The sequence below is a fragment of the Coloeus monedula genome (assembly GCF_965178545.1).
Source record: "Coloeus monedula genome assembly, chromosome: 3".
Taxonomy (NCBI): Eukaryota; Metazoa; Chordata; class Aves; order Passeriformes; family Corvidae; genus Coloeus; species Coloeus monedula.
In genome coordinates this window covers 17,465,064-17,488,264 of record NC_138783.1, presented here as the reverse complement: position 1 = coordinate 17,488,264, position 23,201 = coordinate 17,465,064, and the positions used below count along the sequence as shown (strand labels likewise).

Sequence of the window (23,201 nt, the reverse complement as noted above, 5' to 3'; positions counted from 1 at the left end):
GTTTTTTTACCATGGGGTTTAGATACAATATCCGCAAAATTAGCATTCACTGATACAACTTCGTTGAAACCCAACTCAAAAACACACGCTGCATAATGCACTTCATATTACAGGACTGAAAATTTGTGAACTCAGGAGGTTGCGGATCCTTTCAGAGTTTTGGAGCATGCTATAAGGGAGCCCTATCCTTGCTAAACTGCTGCTTTTTCTCAAACTAAAATAACAGATGTAGTGGAGCCACCATGGTATCTCTCTAGTAAAAAGTGTATAAAGAAGTGTATAAAGCATTCATATAGTCATTTTCATTATTCGGGATTTCACTGGATATTTGTTTTCATTGAAAACTGGATTCATCACATAAATCATGAAATATTAATTCCTTCCCTGATCAACTGTTGCAGAAAAGCTAAGGAATCTGTTATGAGGATTAAATTAGAAATGTTAGGTGCTGGGGCCTGTGCTGATCTTCAACCCCTTCAATGCCCTTCAACCCCAAAGTACATTTGAAATATGTCAGCACATCCTTTTTCTTCTAAAAAATGATATAGTTGCCCCAAATCCATATGATTTCCCCTGGCACCATGTGCATCAAAACATTTTTCTTCCAAAGTGGGGAACTTTCGTTGCTTCTGGATCTCAGCATGTCCTCCACCTTCCAAAGAAACATCTTCTCTGTGCCGAATAAGAATTCTTTTCCATGTTAATCTTCTTACCCTGAAAGCAATTGGAGAAATATTAATCTACCTATAAAATGAAGTCTGTTTTAGGAAATACTATGGAATAACTACTATCATGAAAGTCAATAAATTCTATTTGTGTATATATATGGACAAAGATAATGGTTCATGACCCGGTGATAGAAATACCACCTACTCACATGCAAACACTTTCATAAGCAGGAGCTTGGTTTTTTATATCTCAGAACTGAAAAACTTTAATGTTATTCCTCACAACATAATTAATGAAGATGTGGTTTCCATTTCAGAGCTCACTTCTGCCTTCCCCGTGCTAAGAATTCTCACACACTCTTAGCTATACAATTGAATTACAATGCTTATTTAATCTGCACCACCCAGAAGGATAAATGATGGGAGCAGAATAAAACACACATGTAAAGTGATATAACAGCACACATATCTAACACAACTTGGGTACGGCAGTCCATCTCTATAAAAGTGAAACAGAGGAAAATAAAACAGAAATAAATGTGCACCATGCAGTAGTGGTTGCTTTGACTGTTGCAACCAACAGTACAGTGGATATTCAGAGTTGTACATGCATTATAAACACAAATACTTTGCAGATCTTCACAGGCTGGCAGGCAGTTAGATTTCCCACCTTCTGGCCACATGTACAACATGACAACATGCAATATTCTAACTGCTAATGGCATTTAAGTACAAAGAAAAACTAACCTTGACCAGAACTCTTCACAACTACTTTGTAAACCTTCTACACAAACAACACCTGGTTTCCCTGGCATGCAAAACCCTGACAGAGAGAGCTCCTTGGCCCAGTCAATAATATTCTTTCTTTTTTGCTTGTTGTAAATGTGATGACTGTAGATCCACAATCGAGTGAACGTGGTGACTTGTGACTGCGTGGCATCTGAGGCTGTCATTGAGGAAGATGAAAGATCTTTGTCGATGTAAGCAGCTGCGTGGTCCTTAACCCATTCTCTCGCATTCAGCATGCAGGGCTCGCCACTGAAGTTTTGCATCAAATACGTTTTTAGATCAGAGTTCAGGAGAATCTGCTGAGAGCGGCTTAGTAATGATGACCTAAAGAAAAAGAAAAATAAAAATGCGTATAAATATATATGTGTTTACAATTTAGCATGTTTTTAGAAACACATAATAACAGAATCCTTAGGGTTGGGAAAGACCTCCAAGATCAAGTCCAACCTTTGAGCGATGATCACCTTGTCAACCAAACCAGTGTACTGAGTGCCACATCCAGTCGTGCACTGAGCACCTCCAGGGAGGGAACTCCAGCACCTCCCTGGGCAGCTCCTTCAATGACTGACCACCCTTTCCATGAAGAAATTCTTCCTGATGTCCAACGTGAACCTCCCCTGGCACAGCTTAAGGCCATTTCCTCTCGTCCTGTCACTGGTTCCCTGGGAGAAGAGGCCAATCTCCACCTGTCTAAAACCTCCTTTCAGATAGTTCTGGAGAGTGGTAAGGTCTCCCCCGAGTCCCCTTTTCTCCAGGCTAAACAACCCCAGCTCCTTCAGCTGCTTGTCATAGAACTTGTGCTCCAGACCCTTCCCCAGCTTCATAACTTTTCAAAAGTTTTGCTTCAAGCTGCCAAGAAAATCAGGCATAGTTAGATAATATGCACTTGCTATTGCTATTTAAGTCATATTAGCTATGAAAACATCTTAATTAGTATTTAATTGGTGTGCTAACTCTTGAATTCACAAACAGCACTACCAATCTGTAAAACAAAATCAAGAAAAAGGTACTTGAAAAGTAAGTATGGTGGCTGAACTAATTTTGTAATACACAAGCCTACTTCTTTAAACAGAAATAAAAAATATCAGAAGGCTGGAAGAAATAGGATTGTGACAGGGGAAAAATAAGACCTTTGACTATTTTTACACCCCTTTAGTTAGTGGTAAGCTTTATCAAAACAGACAAGTGTCTCTTCTTGAACATCAGACCTATGAACAGTATCTACATGTAACCCTCCTGTATAGGCGATGGCTCCTTCACACTTTTTCCCCTTTCCTCACTTATTTGCTGTGCACACCAGAGAAATCATAAGCTTGTATATTTGTTTTTCCTTCAGCACTGTTGTCCACCTGGCTTAATTTGGCAGTAAATCATGAAAAAAAAAAAAAAGACTGTTTTCTCTGATCATAACCGTACTTGTGCAACACACTCTAACTTATAGATGTTTTTATTAGCAGTCGTACCTCACAGTAATTTCTGGGAGAACAGTCGGATATTTAAATGGTAAAGCACAGGCCATAGAGAATTCCACCTAAAAAAAAATGAGTAAATGTTTAGTTCAAGTAAGCGGTAAAATCCCACAAAATAATAAAATAATTTTTTTTAAAAAGGTGTTCACAGTACCATAGAGGCATTAGGCACCTCTGCCTTTATATTCAGTATGAACTGAACTTTTGAAGATGGCACCTCTGCAGACTCATTTTCAACATAGTGTTTCAGTTCAGCTAGAGCCAGTTGGTCTGTCACAGCAAACTCTTCCTCATAAGGAAACATGCTAGAGAGTAAATCTAACTCTGAAATTTGTATCTCTGCTTCTTCTTGGTTGGCCATTTCTGTTGTTCCCTGAGCAAAGAAAAAATCACGGAAGAAAAACAGGCTTGAATATGGGACAAAGTCCATTAACTACTCCTATGCAAATCAAGTTACAGAATCATAGAATAAGCTGAGTTGGAAGGGACTCACAAGGATCATCGACTCCGCCTCCTGGCCCTGCACAGGACAATCTCAAGAGTCACACCCTGTGCCTGAAAGCATTGTCCAAACGCTTCTTGGGCTGCGTGAGGCCGGTGCTATGGCCACTTTCCCGGGGAAGCTGTTCCAGTTCCCAACCACCCTCTGGGGAGAAGAACCTTTTTTTTTTTTAATACCCAACCTAAACCTCCCCCGACACAGCTTCATGTCCTGCTCTCGGGTCCTGTCACTGGTCGCCAGAGAGTGCCTGCCCCTCCACCTCCCCTCACGAGGAAGTTGGAGACTTTATGTATATTAATAGTTAAGAACAAGCCCATCATAACCGGTTCGTGTCTGCCGAGGACTCTGGGTCACGCACACACAGATAGCCCACGCGGTTTCCATTGCCCTGAGGTGGAACAGGACCCACTGGTGTGTCGCCAAACCAACGTCTTCCACAGACGGCTGCTGTGGTGGCCGCTCTCAGGTGTCGTGAGAGCCGGGGAGCCTCTGCTGCCCCTCGAACACACCACACCCTCAGACCACAGGGGAGCAAAAAGGGACGCGGCCCGGCGCCCGCGCATGCGCGTACACGTCCCAGTCCCCACCCCCCGCCACGGCCCCACAATGCAGCGCGCCGGAAGCGCGCATGGCAGCTGGTGATCGCCGCCCCGCCACCCACCCGTGATTGAGGTGAGAGGTTGTCGCCTGCCCCGCCTGGTGGAGTCATGCGCCACCAAGTTGTTCGCCCCGCCGCACTGGCAGGTGAGGGACGGGAGCCTCCCGGGGCCGCCGCCGCGCTCCTACCGCCGTGGCCGCTCTCCTCCCAGTCCGGGGCTCGCTCCGCCGGCGCGCTGCAGCCGCCGCTCCGGCCGGGACACGCGGGGCTTCTGATTGGCTGCGGCAGCTGTCAGTCATGGCGCCCGCCAATCGGAAGCAGGCGAGGTCGGGGCACGGGGGTGGCCCAGCCGCGGGACGGGCGGAGCGGGCCGGGCCAGCCGGGGGGCTGCGGGCCGGGCTCGGCTCGATTCGGCTCGGCTCGGCTCGGCTCGGCTCGGCTCGGCTCGGCTCGGCTCGGCTCGGCTCGGGGCTCACCTGCTGCCCACGGGACGGGAAGTGCTGGCTGGCGACAGGGTCCGGCCCGCTGCCCGCCGCGTCCCGGGGGTTCCCCTGGCGAGCCTCTGAGCGCGTTTTTCCAGGGTGTCTGTCAAACGCAGGTGCTCGTTTGGTCGTTGAAACACCGCTTTATCTTATCTTAAAAAACATAAAATGCGTCGGTCGTTTAGGCCGTGCATTTCCTCGTGAGGGCTGCGCCGTGGAAAGCCTGCTGCAGAGCCTGTCGGACAAGTCTGCCCAGGCACGGCGTGGGTTAAGTTAACAACCCCACGTGTTGATGCTGTCCTGTCTTCCCGGCAGGAGCAAGGACAATTTGGAAAGGATTTTATCAATTAAAAGTTGTTCATACAAGATCAAGTCTTGTAGCTTTTTGCAGAAAAATGTGCTGTAGAGGAAGGTTGTTGGATGAACAGTTATTTCTTACTCTGAACAAATTGAATGCTAAGTTGCAAAAGTTGATAATTTTGCTCTCGATGAAGTGGCTGCCAACCAGCCATCAACAACTGGGTCATCTGCCCTACGAGTATGCTCATGCAAACATGCTCTTGTTTGTAAATGGCTTTTCATTCAAAACGTGCTCTATGAGTATCATGCCTAAGCACTCCCCAGCTTAAGTTTTCTCTCTAGTTCTCTTGGTCTGGCTTAATTTTTTGGCTGTGACAGCTCCAAGCAGGCAGTTGTGCTCTGAGGCTGGTGTGCTGCCACGTACAAGCAAAGAAAGGGATTTGGAAATGTGGATTGATAAAGGTCAGATTTAGTGCTGGTTGTGTTTACATGAAGGGTGGACAGCAGGGTTAAGCTAGCCTGCAAAGATTGCAGAGACTTGATTTTGAACCATTTTTGCTTCCTTGTTTTCATTGTATAGCATATGTAGAGTTTTAAGTTTATCTGAGGTTTTTGGATGATCTTTCGTCAGGTAAGGCACACGTGCTACAGACTAGAAACTAAAAATGTTCTGTCACGTCTGCAGTAGCCACCTATCTGAAGCCAAGCACTTGGCTTAGGACTATGTAGTGGTAGATCACTCTTGTCAAGAAGGGTCCACAGGTTTAGTGAGTAACAGACCCATCTGAATTATTTGATTGATATGTGGGGAAGGTGATGATAAATTTTCCACAGTAAAGAAATTGAAAAATCAGAATTCCGACTGCCTGTATATTTTCAAATATGTTAAGAGTATCTTACCTGTGTCAGACTTCTTCAAAAACACAGGGAATTTGCAGTAAACAAAACGAAAAGGTTGCAAATGCAAATAACTTCCAAGTTTTAATTGGGACAAAACCAATTCTTTTTCATAAAATCCCTGTGGTGTTAGTTAAAGTCCTTAAAAGTTTATAGGAATTTTTGATACTAGAGTTTTCAGCTTTGTTATTTTGTGCAATGCTTTTGATTTAACATTTTTAATCATTTGGGTTTTGTAATTCACACTGTGATCTTGTCTATACAACAGTTACAATTGTTTCATGTTAAAACATAATTAATATTTTTTTGGTTTGAAAATGTCAAAACAAGTTAATTCACCTCAAGGGACACAGCTTGGTCACTGCAATAATGCTTGTAGCAATGAGCAAGGAAAACCAAGACTACCTTCTAATTTTACTGTTTTTCTTTGTTAGGTCACTGTTCCTTTTAGGAAAAATTACAGAGTACAAGTATGGGAAAGAAACGCATCAAAGGCAAAACTGCACAGTCTGATGAGTCTCCGGATATACTGAGTATGTTTCCTTGCAGAAGTTTGTGGACCTAATGTTTCTTTTAACCTCAAAGAAGGCTTGAGAGCTGATTAACATTAGAAGGCCTTTACACTGGTCACTGGCTTTGAAGTCTCATTTACAAAATCTGGATTTTTTTTAATTGAAACTCAAGTCTAGCAAGAAATATTGGTGTCATGACTTTTCTAACTATGCTAGAAAATAATAATCCTGTCTTGAAAACTGAGATTAGTTTCCGGTTTTCAGGAAACTCGGACACACAGTCCTTTACTGATACAGATTGTGTAAAATTACTCAGAATATAAAGGGTTTGTGGAGTCAGCTGCTAAGCTTAAGTTGCTTTTTCCTAGTGAAAATTTTGTTGCAGAAGATTCTTGCCTTAGCAGTAAAAGCTGTGATTAAAATACTTTTTGTGAAGCAATTTGCCTTTATTCTAGCTGCTAATTTGGTACTGACCCTGGGCATTTCAGCTCTCATAGTGTATTTTGGTTAAAACCTCTCTTTCTGTTCTTCTGTTCCTAGTTGTTCCTAATCCCAAGTACTAAATTTTATTCTCCTAGCTCCACTGGATCTCACCTGTGCTGAAATTTTTTTTTTAATCTTTTTTACCCTGTTTATTGTAGCTTTTGTTTTTACTTGTATTGTGTAGCATTCTCTCCTGCCACCTTATCTGCCAGGTCACAGATTGTGTCTTTCCCATCTTTTTTGTTGATCCCAGCTGGGGAAGTGAGTTGAACCAGGTTAATTTAGTTGGGAGAGAGAGCACTTAGAATTTGAGGAGGCTTGGTGGGATGGCCTGTTTAAGTCTACTCTACTTTGGTTTCCTGATTGTCCTGGTCTTCTTGTGTCAGCTTCTGTCTCTAATGGATACCTTTTTTAGCTGCTTTTGTCTGGTTTGGTTGTTGGGGGTGTTGGGGGCTTTTTTGTTTCCTGGAGTCAGGGTCAATGTCTGCTGTAACTGTTCCTCTCTTTCTCCTGCAAAGAGATCAGTTATGTTCTAGCTGCTGGTGGCATCTCACTTTTTTGCCTATAAGTAAATGGTCTTACAATGACAAAGTCTTATAAAGCCACAAATGAAACTAAGACTGATCATGGTGAATAATTCCACTGTAACAGTAGTTGCCAATGTACCAAATTTTTTTGTTTGTTTTTTAAATGACAACTTTGAGGTTGTAGATGAAGCTCATGTTTTTCAGAAAGTTAAAAGAATGCTTTTGAATATCTATGTTTGCACTTTGATAAAATTCTGGAATCTTGGACAGGAACAGAACTGTAGGTACAAAAATTTACACTGTTTTCAGCTTATGCCAATAGAAGTTTGCAATCTTGGGGCTGTAATCTTGCCTCAACAAAGATGGATTCAGAGCTGTCACACTATCTGAGCAATAAAAGCACCTCAAAGTAAAGTTTAGGATGCAGCAACAGTATACCCAGATTGTAAATGGTGGTAACAATAGGTTTTTTTTTCTGATGCTCTGATAAATTGTCAGTGTTTCCTTGGCTCTAGAAAGACTATCCTAGCTTCTGGATTGCTGCCTGTATCTTCAATACTTGCATTCATTATGCTGTCTACATCCTTCTTGTGCTTCTTAATTTGTAGAACCTGTGTGCAAGCATATTCGTAAAGGACTGGACCAAGGGCATCTGAGAAAGGCACTGCAGAGTGTGGAATGGCATGTTTGTCAGGACTGCAAGGCAGACAGTAAGACACAAGAGAAGGCTGAGGAGGAGGAGACTGATGAAGGCACTTCGATATGGTTATGCCTGAAATGTGGCCATAGGGTATCTTTTTTGTTGTTAATTTGTCTTAATACCTTTCAGTGTCTCATAATATAGTGGAACAAGAGAGTTTCTAATTAAACTCTTATAGTGTCTCTTTTTTTATTGTAAAGGTGGTGCTACCTAGATGACTTTATATACTGTAGAGTGTGATTTAAAAATGCCTGCTCTGAATGTCAAATGAAGTACTTGGAAGATGGCCCAAAGGCATTTAGCAGGCTTAAGGCCAAAACATCATCTTGAGGACTTGTTTCCTAGAAAGTTTGAATTATTTTGCTGAGAAAATAAAAATGCTCCTAATCTATGATTTTTTCAAGATCTTAATGCTCATGTTAGTTCATGAAACTTGGAACTCCGCATGCCGAAGAGGTTTTTGTTCTGTTTTATTCTTTCAGGTGTTCAGACTGGAATTTGTTCATTAAATGTTCAGTCCCAGAGCACCTTTATTCTGCACCCAGTAAATTATCTATCTGCAGAACTAAGTATTTTGAAATAGATAGGTATCTGTTGATTCCAGTTAGTTGAACGTGATTGAACAGTTTTCATTTTAATACTTTGTGATCTGACTTTATGTATGTTTCATTGACAGTCAAGTGGATTTTGTGACACTTGTGGTTATCGATATTGTAGGGCTGTGACAGAAATTCTCCAGACCAGCATGCCTTAAAGCATTATAAAACACCAAGATCAGATCCCCACTGTTTGGTTCTCAGTTTGGACAACTGGAGTGTGTGGTGAGTTTGTCAGGCAACACAAGACAGGAGCTGGAGAGCAACAGAGGCTGGGATATAATTTGTCCTTTGTTTTGTGAATTCTGAGATTTCTCTCTAGGCATATATTAGAATGTTTCCAAACATGTAATTCCCAGCAGTCTTTGCTGAGATTTGCAGAATAAGTATTATTTTCTTGTAAAATTTATGATCAGGATATTTTAATAATTAAGGTTGAACTTGACCAACTAGTAAATGTGGTTGACTTCATATTTTACTGCTTTTACTTGGTCAGAATACTGACGCATGAAAACAAATGTTGATCTGCAGCTCTAAATCTTAAGTTTCGCCCTTGGGAGAAGGTTCTTTCTGATGTGCACTTAGTGGCAACCTTACCTTTATCTTCCTGGTAAATACAATTCTTTAATACCACATGTAGACAGGAAGCGCAGCTAGAATTACAAGATGCTACTGGATCAAGCAATACAAAATCCATTATTCCCTGGTAGTTTTTGCTTCTCTCAAAGTAATTACACACTTCTGTATATAAGGGGGAGCCCTAATTTTCTAAACTATGATATACAGAAATACTGTACTTAACATAAAGTTTTTGTTTTGCTTAGTAACATGGTTTTGTGACTTAGTATCTGTCAGTATGTTCATTGTATATTACAGTATCTATTTATTTGATCATACTTAGCACTTACGTGTAACAGCCACTACTTTTAATGAATTCTAGACTGGAAATGGACATTATTAATAACATTATTACTAATGAACTAGTGAACTTCTCTTTGTGAATTTAAATTAGTGTTAAAATCGTGGGCTTGAAGTGCTTTATATTCCCTGGTTTTTAATCAAAATATTTGCAAATGAGAGGAAGTTGTCAAAGTAAGATGTTTTGGCTTCCTTCTAGAATTTCTGGAATTTAATTGCCCAATAAGTTAACCAAAGATTGATATATTGGCTATAAATGAGTTATAAATCAAAACCCACAGTCAAGAACTGTACTTCACAGTGGGCCTAGTACAAAAATTCTGATCAAAACTGCTTTTGCTTTTATTAATTATATGAATGTGTGACTAAATCTCTTTATGGTATGCATGCAAAAGTGGTTCAAATTGGATATAAGTAATAACTGTAAACAGTTTAAAGGCATGTTTTGGAGAGGAAACAATTCTAGGAATTCACTAAGTTCTGCTCTTTTGAGTTTACAAGTGCTGTTGTACACGTTTTCAGTACTGGTCAAACAGCCATCCCTAACAAAACTTTTTCCAATCCCTTGATTCTTTCAAAGTTGTCTACAATTTTTTTCACATGTAGAAGGTTCTGGTGTTAAAACACACCATGGAAGTAAATACCCTTTGTTATTCCAGGAGTGAGATGCCTATTTTTATGATTAACCAGATAGACAATAGATAAACAATCAGGGATCCAAAAGCTGAGCCTATTTTTTTAATGAGATATGAAGAAATGTGATGATTATAGCTAATGCCAGGGATGCTAGAGTTTTGGGGAAACATTTTACTGCAGACTTCTTCTGCTTTTAATATCCGAAAGTTGAGTCTGACTTGTGGTAATCCTGAAGTCTGCCTAAGAACTGTAATTGGTGTTTTCCAAAATGCAGAAGTATCAGTACCTTTTGCCACTTCTTCAAGGAGTTGATTGGGTGGAACTACAAAATTGGTACGTGTAAAACTCTTTCTGTTGTGTGTGTTCTGTCAGCACTTTACCCTTCTTGAGCCTTTATGACTGCAGCTTCTCCCACAATTTTGTCTAAAGCAGATTACTGGTATAACCATACACTTCTTTGCTCACAAAGAGACAAATAGAGTTTGTATCAGCAGTAGAAGAGGGAATAAAAGTCTGCAGGTTTAATGGTGGACACTTGAATTATTTCTTATGCAACTTAAATACGATTAAGTATTTGCTTGGCTAGAATATTGAAAATATTTTTCCATGCCATAATATTCGTGAGTCATTTCCTTTAGGGCCTGATACCTTAGTTTCTTGATTTTTGGCAAAACTTTCCCAGTTTTTATTTTTCTTGCAGCAAGGTTTCTAAGCGTATCTCTTAAGAGTCTAATTTATATTTGTAAATTGCAACTGCCAGTCACCAAAATAATTTACTAAATAAAATTTTTACGTGTTTTATTTTTGTGATAAGAGTAGATTGGGTTCTTCCCTAAGATTTCTAAATCTTACACTAAACCTTGTAATTTTATAACTTTGTGTAATGAATTGCATCAAGCAAGCAAATAGTTTAGGATTTTTAAATAATAGAAAAAAAAATAGGATTAATTGTTTTCTTTTGGGGGCGGCGGAGACAGGTGCTACCTATGTGATAATGAAGTTCCATATAAAACTTCAACCCTTTTGGGCCAGACTGTGGATTTTGTTAGAAAACAAGTTGGTATTGACTCATCACATGCAGGTAAGTAATTATAGTATAGATACAGTAAATCAGAAGGTCTCCTAAGTGTTGGAGACAGTACTTTAAATCCAGAATTTACACTAAATTGGATTTAGCACCTTATGGTAAAGGGAAAAACTAATTTCTCCCCTTTTTTTATCTTTTTTGTCACAAATCTGGTAACATAAGTAATGTTCTAGCCGGTTGATGTAATTAGATCAGGATTTTGCTCAGCATCCCCTAAACTTTTACAGACAAGACAAACAAGAACAGGAGGAAAAAAAAAACAGTTTTACTGTGACTTTTTAAAAAAATGTGACAGTTTTTCTGCAAATAGGCAATTGACTTTCAGTACTTAGGGTGCTGTGTTTATTCATCAGTGTTGCTCAGTCTGTCTTGAGATCTAAAGAAAAATTGTCATTGCTTAAGGATAATTTGATTTGATTTTTTTGAAGTATTTTTGTGGGTGTTTGTGAATGTATCAGGAATGACTAAATCTCCAGTAATGGAAGGAGTATACAGAGGTTTTGTCACTGGGTCTGTACACTTAGTATAGGCAGCTGCAGTGCTTTTAGAACTCTAAAATACTGTGTTCAGCCTGCAGTCTATCTGTAAAATATGATTGTTTAAAAGAAAACAAACGCAGCAAAACTACCTAGTTTCCACAATAGCAAAACTGGTTTTGTACAAGCTATTTCCACTAGAAAAATTGGAAGAATTTGCATATAAAAATAAATGCTATAACAAATGACTGTCAGAAATTGCAACCCTTGAGTGAAATCACAGGCCCTGTGGGAAATGGAACACAAACATACAGCAGTGCCACGTGGCTGTCTCTGAATTCAATTTGTTCAGAAAAAAGCTGAGGTTTTCCCATGGAGGGCAGAGTGTTCTGAGTGGTCAGTCTTTCCCAGATACACAGTTACCCTACATCTAATATTTGAACTTCATATCAGTTGCCAAAATTTTCTTCTCAGTTTTGAACTGGAAAACCAATGAATACCTGCGTGCAGTTGTTGCCTATTTCATGTGTTCTGTGTGTCATTGTGCATCCATCTGTTTCTTGTCCAAAGATTGTATTGTCTGTTTTCCTTGCTTTCTTTGAACTGGTGTTACTTGATTTTAAAGTTAGTATTAGCTCACAGCCCTATTTACCAGAAGCCTAATCAATAGCTGACTGCCAAACTGGCAGTATCAGTGCGGGTGTTATTTTGAAAACTGCCTGTAACTCCCTTATGGCTTTATTAAACAGGTCATTGAAATTTTCAGCAGTACACCAAAATAATTTGGGGGAAAATATTATTAACTTGTCTTGAAGACTATAAACCTTTCAGTATCATCTGTTCAGGTACATGAAATGACTATGAGAATGCTTTGACAGTGGGAGCCTGTTGGATGTTGTAGAAAGCCCTCACATAGGTGATTTTGACACAGCAATAAAATTAGAGATAACACTTGGAAGAATTTCATAGGATGTTGGCATGAATGGCTTGTGGGCCAAGAGATGTTTAATTTACATGCTGATTTGAAATGCTATTTCAGGGGGTTCTTGATTTGTTGTTTTTGTTGTTTTGTTCTGTTTTTTTTTAACTTCTGTTACCTAGACAATTTAAGAACCTAAACCAGTAGTTTTATATTTAAAAATTAAAGAATTAATTATCATATGTATAATAATCTAAACATCATAGATTGCTGCTGACTGTAGTACTCTTTCCTAGCCTATACCCTGTTACTATGTTAATATGTGGTATGTTTTTATTATTTCAGTAGAAAAACAACAAGAGAGCAAAGAAGTTGAAAATAAGAAAGTAGAAAAAGACAGCAAAAATGAACAAGAAAAAGAAGTTTCACTTAAGGAAGAAAATTCTCATTCAGCTGCTAATGGAGAAGTCACTGTGAAAGGACTTAGTAACTTGGGGAATACATGTTTCTTTAATGCAGTGATGCAGGTACAGGACTTGTTGCTGTTTTTAGAAAAACTTTGAATAAGAAAGAAGCCACAAACAAAATAAAAAACAGCCCACAACAGCCTTGCCCCCAGCATTTTACCGTGACACAATTAGAACGTGATTTTTTTATCTGCCAGGAATGATGGCTTCTTTCTAAAAATAGTGTGTTGGCCCAGAGAAATACGAAGAAACGGAGCTGCAGGTTCAGACTTGCTCTAAGGGGAAATACAATAAACTGCCTTGTCCTTGAGGGAGGGCATTTTTCACTGATATAAAATTAGCATGCCAACTTCTAGTTATTTTTTAAAAATATGAAATAGTCTGACACACCACCCTTGTGGCTTCTTAGACTGTAAGAGATGAGTACTTAAAGACCATGGGTGTTTATTGCAATAAAAATGTCTCAACTACAGAAAGTCAAAAGTAAATATTGGATGAAAAAAACAGGATGAGCATGTTGCAGCCATTGCCATCTGGTGTGACTTCTTCAGCTGAGAAGCATAGAATAAACTTGTTCTTTCATGTGTATTGAAACTGACATGTGATCTTGTGCTCTGTGGCTCTTGATACTTGAAGTTTTACTCAAACAAAATTCTCACTGTACTTGCAGATTTTAGTAAAATGCTTTTGATTTACTTATAAACACTTTTTAAACCAAGCAAATACCCACACTGCATTGTATCTTTTGATGTTTTAGAAACAGACGCTAGTAAATACACTTGTCAAAAGATCAGTCTGTTGAAGAATAATATATTTAGGGTTTCTGCAATCTGAAGTAATGTTTATAGAGGGCATTGGAAGTCCCATTAGCTGTATGAAATTCACCTTTAAGTCTTAAACACAGATGGAGATTCTAGAGTGGTAGTTAACCACTTTAGTTCTGTATTTGGGAAAATAAACTGCTGCTAAACTGGTTGCTACAAATTCCATGACTAGCGGAGTTCTGCTGCCCTTCCTGTTGTCCCCATTTTCCAGTCTCTTTGTCTTTTATATTCTACAGAATTTATCACAAACTCCAGTCCTGAGGGAGCTGCTTAAAGAAGCTAAAATGCCTGGCACAACAGTTAAAATTGAGTCACCTGAGCTATGCATGGTAATATGCTTTGACCTCTGTAGTGTGTGCTCACCTTCCAGTTAAGGAAACAAGCAGTATTTATCTCTCGATTTTAAAGCTGTTCCAGCTAAATACTAACAAGATTAAGATGTAAAATCAGCAGGAACTTCACCACTGATTTCCATAAAGCCGCTTCTGAAGTCAGTGGAGGTATTTTGTTCACAATGTAAGAGCAGTGATTCGATACTCTGTTGTAGAAGGAGTGCTTGCATTATGATGATGTTATATAAAGGATGAAAATGTGTAACTCTTGCTATAGTGTTACTTGTCTAAATGCAAAATAGGAAACTAGAGGATGTCTGTAGCACCAACTTAAATAACACACCTGTCACTACAGTGAGAGATTTGGATGCACAATTCCTTTTTCAGAAATCGGGTTTTTTTCCTAGTAAAGGCAAGAAATCCAGACTTTGAACTGAGCAATAAATAACGTGAGTTTTGCTATCATTTCATGATAAGCCATGCATTGTTTTTGTCAGGTTAACTTAACTGCCGTTTTGGAATTTTGTGTATTCTATTTGACAATAATGTTTTCAGGACTGAAAAGGAAAAACTTACTGCTGAAGAATCTGTCACTGAATTAAGGCAAAACAGCTCTGTTGCTTTTCTTTCAAACAGGAACCTCAGCTAATAAAACTAGATCAGCCAGGTCCTTTAACACTAGCCATGCATCAGTTTGTGACAGAAATGCAAGAGACAAAAAAAGGGGTAGTGACTCCTAAGGAACTTTTTGCTCAGGTTTGTAAAAAGTGAGTATCTGTACAATTGCTTGTCATAGTTAGTATGAAAAAGTTTATTGTTTGAAAGACTGTCAGTTTTTCCTCTCTTTTTTATCTCTAGCTCAGAACACAGCATATAAAATTTGTAGAATACTTAACAATTTTTGAAAGAAGACCAAAATATAAATGAATAGCAGTAAAATGAAAGATACTTAGTGACATACTGATGAGCTGGCTTCATATTTTTAGAAAATAGTATATGTAGACACGTGTTGCTTTTATATAGATACATTCTGGAGACTTTGTCCATGTGTGTTTGGTGTGAGTTGTTTTTGCTGTGTTTATCTCTGAGTTCAGTTATACCTTATGATTTCATTTAACAGAGCAATACGATTTAAAGGTTATCAGCAGCAAGACAGTCATGAATTGCTTCGTTACTTACTTGATGGAATGAGAACAGAAGAAATTCAGGTGAGTGCTAAAGTCATAGTTGTGCATACCTTTCTTCTTCGTACCCCAGACCCAGCCTCTTTCTCCTGCTGAGGGGAGAAAAACCATACTTTCTGAGATACGTCAGCCTCCATAGAGTGGTTGTGCTGCCCATAGGACTTAACTTGAAGCATATTAGCAAAGAGAACCCGCAGAAAAAGTGGGTGTGGAGTATATGTGGTCCCTAAAGAATGTCTGTATGTCTTCATTTCTGAAATGCACTTGTAGAAATTCCATGGGGTTTTTTTGCCAGTTTTGATTTGGGCAATCCTTAGACTGATTTTCTTACATACTAATTGGAACACTATGGTTGCACCTTGTTTCCAGTTGATTTTTTTTTGTTGTTATCTGTGGGAACTATTGTGTAGTTCTACAGGTACTTGTGTTGTTTGTATTGATTCTCTTAATTGGTGAAGATTTTACTTTTTCCTCCATCTGAAACACATTGTAAAATGAAGTCGTTAAGTGAATTAGTTTAGAAAATTTTACAGAGTATATTTGTTTTGAAAATTTCAGCAAGTAAGTGTTGGAATACTAAAGGCGATGAGTGACTCTAACAAAGAAAATGAAGAAGAACTTAAAAAGAAAATTAAAGGTAAAATAAATTATCACAGCATCAGTAACTTGTAAAATCTCCTTTTTTGTTGAAGTATATAAAGTAACATTAATAGAATCAACTAAAAGATACATGTATAATTGTACAACTTTTTGCCACCTCTTGAACATGTGTGCATCTAGAATAAGAGGCTCAATAGTTTTAGTCTATATTTAAATGTCTTGCTGAACTTGGTGGCATTTCCTTCTTAACAGAATAAGAGATAGTTGATTCTGTAGACATCATACATTAAAATATGTTTGGGCAGTGATTAATCATTCAAACATGTAAGAAGTTAAAATACTAGCATGTGAATATAATTTATGCAGCTGCTAATAGTCCATTGTTACTTAAAAGTGGTATAAAAAAATTTAAATAATGAACAGACAAATTTTTAAACTTTTCAACGTGACTTAGGAGATGAGTTGCCAGTTTAAATTCAGACTACGTGTTATTCTGAAATTACAACTTGAGGAAATTGGTTTTGTTTGTCAGACAAAAGTTGGTGCTTGTTTTTTTTAAGTTCAGATGGTTGTTTCAGTCCTGAGAGAAAACAGGAGTTCTTACTGAGATGCAGTACTTCTGAGAAAATAGGGAAATGCATTTGAGCAGAGAAAGTGGTAGGGTATGGTTTAACCAAGCTGTCTTCTGCCAATGTGTTTTCACCCCCACTCTTTTGATACACAAAAGATTCTTAATTTAAGAGTCTTGCTGTACTTGCTATCCTGAGGAAACCAGAACAGGCCAACATGTTCCATCATACACTTTGCATGTTATATTCTCCCTTTTTTATTTGGTTTGCGGTAATGAAATTGGTTGCCAGTATATTGTATGTAATATTATTAATTTTACTATATGCTTTTTGAATTCTCAGAATATGAAAAGAAAAATGGAATACGAAGTTTTGTAGATCGAATCTTTGGTGGAGAATTAACCAGCACAATTATGTGTGAGGAATGCAGAACTGTAAGTAAACTGCCTGCTCTGAATAACCTAGAGTGTAATGTCCTGTAATCTGCAGGAGAACCCCAAAGTGACTGTATGTAGAAATAAGACTTGACTAGCTGCGTGCTTTTCAAAAAGGAGCATTATTTGGCTGGAATCTTACTTCCCTTGTATTATAAAGTTAACCTTTCAGTTCCTTTCAAAAGCCTTCCAGAAAAAGAGGTCAGCAGCAAGCTGCCTCTGCCAGAATTCCCTCCTAGATTCTCAGTGAACGCCTTCCAGTGGTACAGATCGTAGAGCAAATTAATTGTTACAGGGCCCTTTCCTTTTTTATTCAGGGGATTACATCGTCCCCTTTCCCACAATGAAAAGACCATGGAATTGCCAGGAGGACAGTGAAGAAAGCACTACTGGGATAATATATCCTGAGAATGAAGTAATTGAGTGTATTAGCAAGTGGGCTAGTTGAATATCATGATAGATTACAGCTATGAGTCTCTTAGGCCTTAAGGTGCAGTATCACTAGATAACTAAAATTCATAAAAATATTTCCTGCTCATTTCTGTGGTAATGTGACTGCTGGATTTTAGTCAGTGGAAGCTATTTGTGGAGGTAAATGAGCTGTGTTTTACAGTTGTGGGCACAAGTGAAAGCAGGCCTTGAATGTAAACATGCAAATACACCTATTGACAGCAAGCCAGCTGCTTCCAAACAAAATTAAATTGGACTCTTGATTATTCATTTAAAGGTATCCTTGGTCCATGAGCCTTTCCTTGATTTGTCACTTCCCATACTAGATGTTCAGGTAAGAAATAGTACTTTATGGCCTATATTTTTTTTATTTATATGGAAACACTTATTATACAATCATTAGGAACAGCATTTAAGCATCTTTCTAAAAGTCTCTTTTGCAAATCAAAATTGCACAGAAAGATAAAGAATAAGATTTTTCATGAGAGTCATTCCTGTAAGCTGTGGTTCGTAAATTGTCTCTGGAAAATCACACAGGTTGTTTGAGTTCTTTGGGGGTTTTTTTGTCACTTTTTTCATCCATTTTCCTGCACTGAGTCCAAGAACACTTCTCCTAATATTCAGGTTATGGAATAAAGTTAAGAAATGTTGATAGGATAGTATGTGAATACTTACTTGGTCGATCTCCAGACACTCAAAGTATGTGATTTGCTTTGTGTTTTGTATTGATAATCTGTATATGTAATATTTCACATTTGTTGTGTAGCACTGCTTACTCATAAATACTGGAATGGAACCCCCACAGCCAAAAGGATCACGACTTCTGCCACAAACAAGTTTCATTTTAGCAGAAGCAAAAAAATTCTGTGGCAGGACGTTCAACTGAAAATGTCTCTGCTTGTGTAAAACATGACTCTTCAATGCCTTTAATGAGATCGGTTAGAGGCAACGGTGATGTTGCCCCTTTACATGTTCAGAATTTGGCCGTCAATAGCCTTGCTCTTACATGCTGTTTCATTCCACAAGTCCTTGTTTCATACGGACTCTCTGGAGTGAGACACTCCTTCCATTAACACCAGGGTGTGAGTTAGTTGTATGTTACATCATTAAAATGTTATATTTGAGCTGAAAACTCAGATAACATCTCTGTTTCTGTGGTTGTTTTGTGGCTTTTTGGGTTTTGTAGAAAGTGAAAATTACAAAGAGAGAAAACATTAAAGAAAACAAAGAAAAGGAGTCCGAAGATGAAGAGGATAAAATCAATGACCATTACCTTAAGCAGAAAGATGAGCCCCCTGGTACAAGTAAGCACCTTCAGAAAAAAGTGAAGAAACAGGCCAGAAAACAAGCCAAGGTTGGTTTGGATAGGTATTTCACTTTGTGCTTGCTATTTCTGTTGAAATATATTGGTTTTGTTTCCTTAGTTTACATGAAGGAGGAGACAGCTTAAAATTTCTCCTCCTTCAAATGCACAGCTGAAAAGACTTAATTATACCCATGTCTTTGCTGTTAAGATGTTCTGTTGAGCATTGGTTTGTAGGAATAATATAATAATATCCAGCAGAATTTGTTGCTTGTCTGAAGTACCCTTAATCAGACTGTTTTCCAGTCATTGATTGCAAGAATATTCACCAAACTTTAGAATACAGACATAAGAAAGGATCAGGAAGATAGCAATGGAACAATTAGCTGTATTTTGATGATACTGCTTAACAAGGAGCAATGGGAACTATGTCTGAGTGAGGGTAAGTTCAGTATTAGTGGAACTGATCACGTCTTATCATTAAATCATAGATTATTCTTCCCTCTCCTGCCTTACGCATCTATGGTATGCAACAAACATTCTGATAAAGAAGTGGTAAGAAATGCTGAATATAATTCATACTTTGTGTTGTGTACTCTTGTTTCTATGTATTCAAATGTGTAGAGCCAGCGCCGGCAGCAAAAACTTCAAGGAAAGATGCTTCACTTGTCAGATCTCTGTGCAACTGAACAGCCAGAGATAGATGTTGAGTACAAGCAAGAATCAGAGACTGAAATGAGCTCTGAAACTCTTGATAAGAAGCAAGAAGAGGAATCATCACATGAGTGCAAAGATCACTGCTTAACTCAGAAAGACTTGAGTATACAGGGAAATAGTACAGAAATTCAGAGCAGGCATGAAAATACAGGAAAGCCAGAACAAGAGTGTGAAGAAAACGAGTCTCTCACGGATCTCTCTGTGGAAGGCTTAGATTCTCCTATGAAGTTTGTCAATGGCCTTGTCAACCTGTCTTTGAAAGAGGAGGATGATGACAATGAAGATGAGGAAGAGCTTGCTATAGACTTTTCAAAACTCCACTTGGGTGCCAGTGAATCTGACATGAGTACCATGGATGGCCTTCAGCCTGTTCCTAGCAAGACGTGCGAAGTATCTACAGATGACCCTGAAACAGCATTTTGTACTCTGGCGAACAGGGAAGAGCTGAACCCAGAGGAAGGTTCAATCCATCACTGTTTGTATCAATTTACCCGTAATGAAACACTTACGGAGACCAATAAACTACTGTGTGATGTGTGTACACAAAGGCATTGTGGACCAAAGAACAACATAAAAGGTATGACAAACCTTTTTAAAAGAAAACTTTAAATATATCCCTATGTGCTTCTTGAGTGGGTAAAGGTGGGGGGATTATCCCTAAAGTGGTATTTGTATAACTTTGCCTACTTTCATTCATCATATTAAAGGAGAATGCTCAGCTTCTCAGTTCTTGCAGTAGATGACATTGTAACAGTTTAAATAGTGAAAATTAATTCCTGCTGTAACATTTGTTTTGCTATAAAACACTTGTTTTAATCTTGGTGGTTTTTCTTTTCTGCAGGTGAAAAGAAGTTTGTTTATACTAATGCCAAAAAGCAGATGCTCATCTCTCTAGCTCCTCCAATTTTAACCCTTCACTTAAAGAGGTTTCAGCATGTAAGTAGCAAGCTGACACATGTATATAGCCTCAAGTTAATATGTATATATGTGTACATATGCATGTTGTACTAGCTTAACTTGAAAACATGCTAATGTTACTTTTATTTTCTATAAAACTAGTTTGGTTTTTTTTCCCAAAGTTTGGAAGTCATTTGTGTGCGGCATTGTGTTTTCTGGTCTTCGAGGCGTTGAGGAGTGTTTTTCTGAAAGAATATTCCCTTAATTAACTGGAAAACATTGTTTTGTGAGCATATTCACAACATATTCCCTCATTATTCTTACTGCTTACTGTATTAAAGTGGAATCTTAGCATTAATGGTTTCCTACTGTTACAGCTGTTCATGGGCTCATGCATTTCACTAAGTACAGGTAAATAGGATCCCTTACTAGTAACAAGTAACAAGTTAGCAGAAGTGAAAAAGAGGATTCTGAGCCTTGTGGGGAGAAGGAAGCATGAAAGGAAAGCAAAGTAACTTAAGTTTTATTTACAGACACTGAAGTAAAGTCACTTACCTCTTTATTCCCAAATTGTAGAAAAATTTTTAACTCAGGCCTTCAGCTTTTCAAGAGAGAAGGAGGAAAGGAAAGGGAGGCAGTACTGCCTCTTCTAAATTTAAACCCATTTGGTGTTTAGGTCAAGATACTTGAAAAATAAGGGAGGCAACTTTAATTAGATGAAAAGCAATTTCATATAGAAAATGGAAATATGTAGCCTATTCCAAGAGACTGAAATATGAAGAAAATAACTTCTACCATCATCTCCTTTTGTTTTTATGTGATTATTACAATTATGTGATTATAGTGGGAGCACAGTTTTCATCAGTTTGGATGCTCTAAGATCAGATCCTCAGGCATGTTCCAGTATCTGAGAAGCCAAGAGTTGTCCTCATAGTTACTGAAGTGCATTAGAGCTGATTCTTTTTCCACTTTTGCTACCATTACGTTAATGTACGAGTGAGCTGAAGAGCCATCTTAACTTGTGCTCCAGTGCAGCATGTGGGAGCAAGGAAATAATGCTGGAATACTGGACATCAGAGAAAAAAAAGTTTGCTTTTTCCCGGTTTTGCGTAATGTAAAACTAATTTTGTATTGTTGAAACTTTAACGTGAAACATAGAGTAACTAAGCATGGTTTTAATATGCTCCATTTTAATATTATGGGGTTTCCTCTACTTTGGTTGTTTAAGGCTGGATTTAATCTGCGGAAGGTTAACAGGCATATCAAGTTCCCAGAAGTGATAGACTTGGCTCCTTTCTGTACAGCTAAATGTAAAGTAAGTGGGAAAACAATCAGATTCTCCTTTCCCATGTTCTAATGTGCTTTCACAACAAAGCTGCATAGCAAAATCTTTGTAGAATGCTTGTCAAACCTGTTACTTTGTGTGATAACTTGTACTTCACTGCTCGTAACTGTAGTGCTTGCATGAATCTCTAATAACCAGTTTCCATTTCATCACCAAACAAATCAAAGAGTTTACATTCTTCAAAACTCAGCACCTGGCTGACATAGCTAAACCTGTGGTTTTCTAGAATGTGGCTGAAGGGAATACAAAGGTCTTGTACTCTCTCTATGGAGTTGTTGAACACAGCGGAACAATGAGGTTTGGGCACTACACTGCCTATGTTAAAATGAGAGCTATGAACAGCCACCTCTCTGATCTTGTCCTTCGAGGACAATCTCAAGGTAAGTCATTAGAAATATTTTACAAATTATCACAAAATGGTTTGGGTTGGAAGAGGCCTTAAAGATCATGTAGTTCCAACATCCTGCCATGGCAGGTAAGTTCTCTGAGAAGGGCAGTGAAGCTGGTGAAGTCCTATAAGGAGCAGCTGAGAGAGCTGGGAGGGCTCAGCCTGGAGAAAAGGAGGCTCAGGGAAGACCTTACCAGTCTCCAAAACTGCCTGAAAGGAGGGTGGAGCCAGGTGGGGGTCAGGCTCTGCTCCCAGGTAACAAGTGACAGGACAAGAGGAAATGGCCTCAAGCTGTGCCAGGGGAGGTTCAGGTTGGACATTAGGAAGACATGAAGACAAAATGGTGGTTAAGCATTGGAAGGGGCTGCCCAAGGATGTGGTGACATCCCCATCCCTGGAGGTGTTCGGGGAACAACCAGATGTAGCATTAAGTGCTGTGGTCTGGTTGACAAGGCAGTGATCAGTCACAGGTTGGACTTGATCTTGGAGGTCTTCTCCAGCTCAGTGATTCTATGATTGTACTCCATGATTCTTACTGAAGAGCACTAATAGAACTGATTGCTTCAATTCTTTGTAATAACTTTTACTCCTAAATTTTTCCTTTCACAGCTTTAGAAACTGAGCCAGTCAAAGGTCAGTGGTTCCACATCAGCGATACACACGTACAACCTGTCTCTGTGTCCAAAGTGCTGAGCTCCCAAGCCTATCTTCTGTTCTATGAGAGGCTGCTGTAATTCTTCAGAAGAGCCTTCCTGTGTGTGCAGCCACCTTCTTCAGAGGTGTGAGAGAAGGCAGACTTGCAAATCATGTTAACATGTTGGAGCTACTGTATAACAGGAATTCACTTTATGCATTTTAGACACACTGACAAGCAGTTAACTTATACTTTTTCCAGTGTTTCCACTACTTTTCAATAAAAGTTTTTTTCAAAATTACAGCTTTGAGTTTTTGGTGAGTAATTTGGGTAGATATAGATCCTGATCAGCAGCTTTTTCACTTTAAAGCAACCAGCTCTACTTTTGAACTATAGTTAATCTTGGCTATCATGCGTTCCTATGTGTTTTTTAGACCTGGGTTCCAAGCATAAGAAGCTGTTTCTTCCTCCACAAGAGCCAAGACAATTGCAGCTTCA

At 38.7% G+C, this 23,201-nt stretch overlaps 2 protein-coding genes across 11 annotated transcripts; one reads left to right on the top strand and one right to left on the bottom strand.

Annotated features, from left to right (window-relative positions):
• Positions 1 to 19: 19 nt before the first annotated feature.
• Positions 20 to 4,226, bottom strand: RWDD2B (RWD domain containing 2B). Of its 4 annotated transcripts, none has more exons than XM_082278383.1 (5): positions 4,090 to 4,226; positions 3,081 to 3,289; positions 2,921 to 2,988; positions 1,416 to 1,781; positions 20 to 714 (listed from the first exon to the last, which is right to left on the bottom strand). In XM_082278383.1, exons 2-5 carry the CDS (start codon positions 3,285 to 3,287, stop codon positions 477 to 479), a joined length of 879 nt encoding a protein of 292 aa, XP_082134509.1. In that variant the 5' UTR covers positions 3,288 to 3,289; positions 4,090 to 4,226; the 3' UTR covers positions 20 to 476. The 4 variants fall into 4 exon arrangements, with proteins under 4 accessions (XP_082134509.1, XP_082134507.1, XP_082134508.1 ...); XM_082278381.1 differs by having other exon boundaries at positions 3,081 to 3,299; positions 4,090 to 4,215; XM_082278382.1 differs by lacking the exon at positions 4,090 to 4,226 and adding an exon at positions 3,787 to 3,920 and having other exon boundaries at positions 3,081 to 3,299.
• Positions 4,037 to 22,998, top strand: USP16 (ubiquitin specific peptidase 16). 7 transcript variants are annotated; one of them, XM_082278374.1, is made up of 18 exons: positions 4,037 to 4,100; positions 6,140 to 6,238; positions 7,836 to 8,017; positions 8,645 to 8,748; positions 11,055 to 11,158; positions 12,905 to 13,086; positions 14,087 to 14,179; positions 14,819 to 14,949; positions 15,303 to 15,390; positions 15,925 to 16,003; positions 16,878 to 16,969; positions 17,697 to 17,753; positions 18,606 to 18,773; positions 19,347 to 20,016; positions 20,281 to 20,375; positions 21,565 to 21,651; positions 21,908 to 22,061; positions 22,679 to 22,998. In XM_082278374.1, exons 2-18 carry the CDS (start codon positions 6,178 to 6,180, stop codon positions 22,801 to 22,803), a joined length of 2,472 nt encoding a protein of 823 aa, XP_082134500.1. In that variant the 5' UTR covers positions 4,037 to 4,100; positions 6,140 to 6,177; the 3' UTR covers positions 22,804 to 22,998. The 7 variants fall into 7 exon arrangements, with proteins under 7 accessions (XP_082134500.1, XP_082134505.1, XP_082134502.1 ...); XM_082278376.1 differs by having other exon boundaries at positions 4,045 to 4,172; positions 12,908 to 13,086; XM_082278373.1 differs by having other exon boundaries at positions 4,045 to 4,172.
• The last annotated feature ends 203 nt before the right edge of the window (positions 22,999 to 23,201 follow it).

Excerpts from the sequence above, each read along its gene's own strand:
- USP16 (XM_082278374.1), top strand. The coding sequence starts at position 6,178 with ATGGGAAAGAAACGCATCAAAGGCAAAACTGCACAGTCTGATGAGTCT. Across the intron at positions 14,180-14,818 it reads AGTCACCTGAGCTATGCATG|GAACCTCAGCTAATAAAACT; the intron begins GTAATATGCTTT and ends TCTTTCAAACAG. Across the intron at positions 17,754-18,605 it reads TTCCCATACTAGATGTTCAG|AAAGTGAAAATTACAAAGAG; the intron begins GTAAGAAATAGT and ends TGGGTTTTGTAG.
- RWDD2B (XM_082278381.1), bottom strand. The coding sequence starts at position 4,137 with ATGACTCCACCAGGCGGGGCAGGCGACAACCTCTCACCTCAATCACGG. Across the intron at positions 3,300-4,089 it reads ACCTCTCACCTCAATCACGG|GGAACAACAGAAATGGCCAA; the intron begins GTGGGTGGCGGG and ends TTCTTTGCTCAG. Across the intron at positions 2,989-3,080 it reads AGGTGCCTAATGCCTCTATG|GTGGAATTCTCTATGGCCTG; the intron begins GTACTGTGAACA and ends ATTTTTTTTTAG.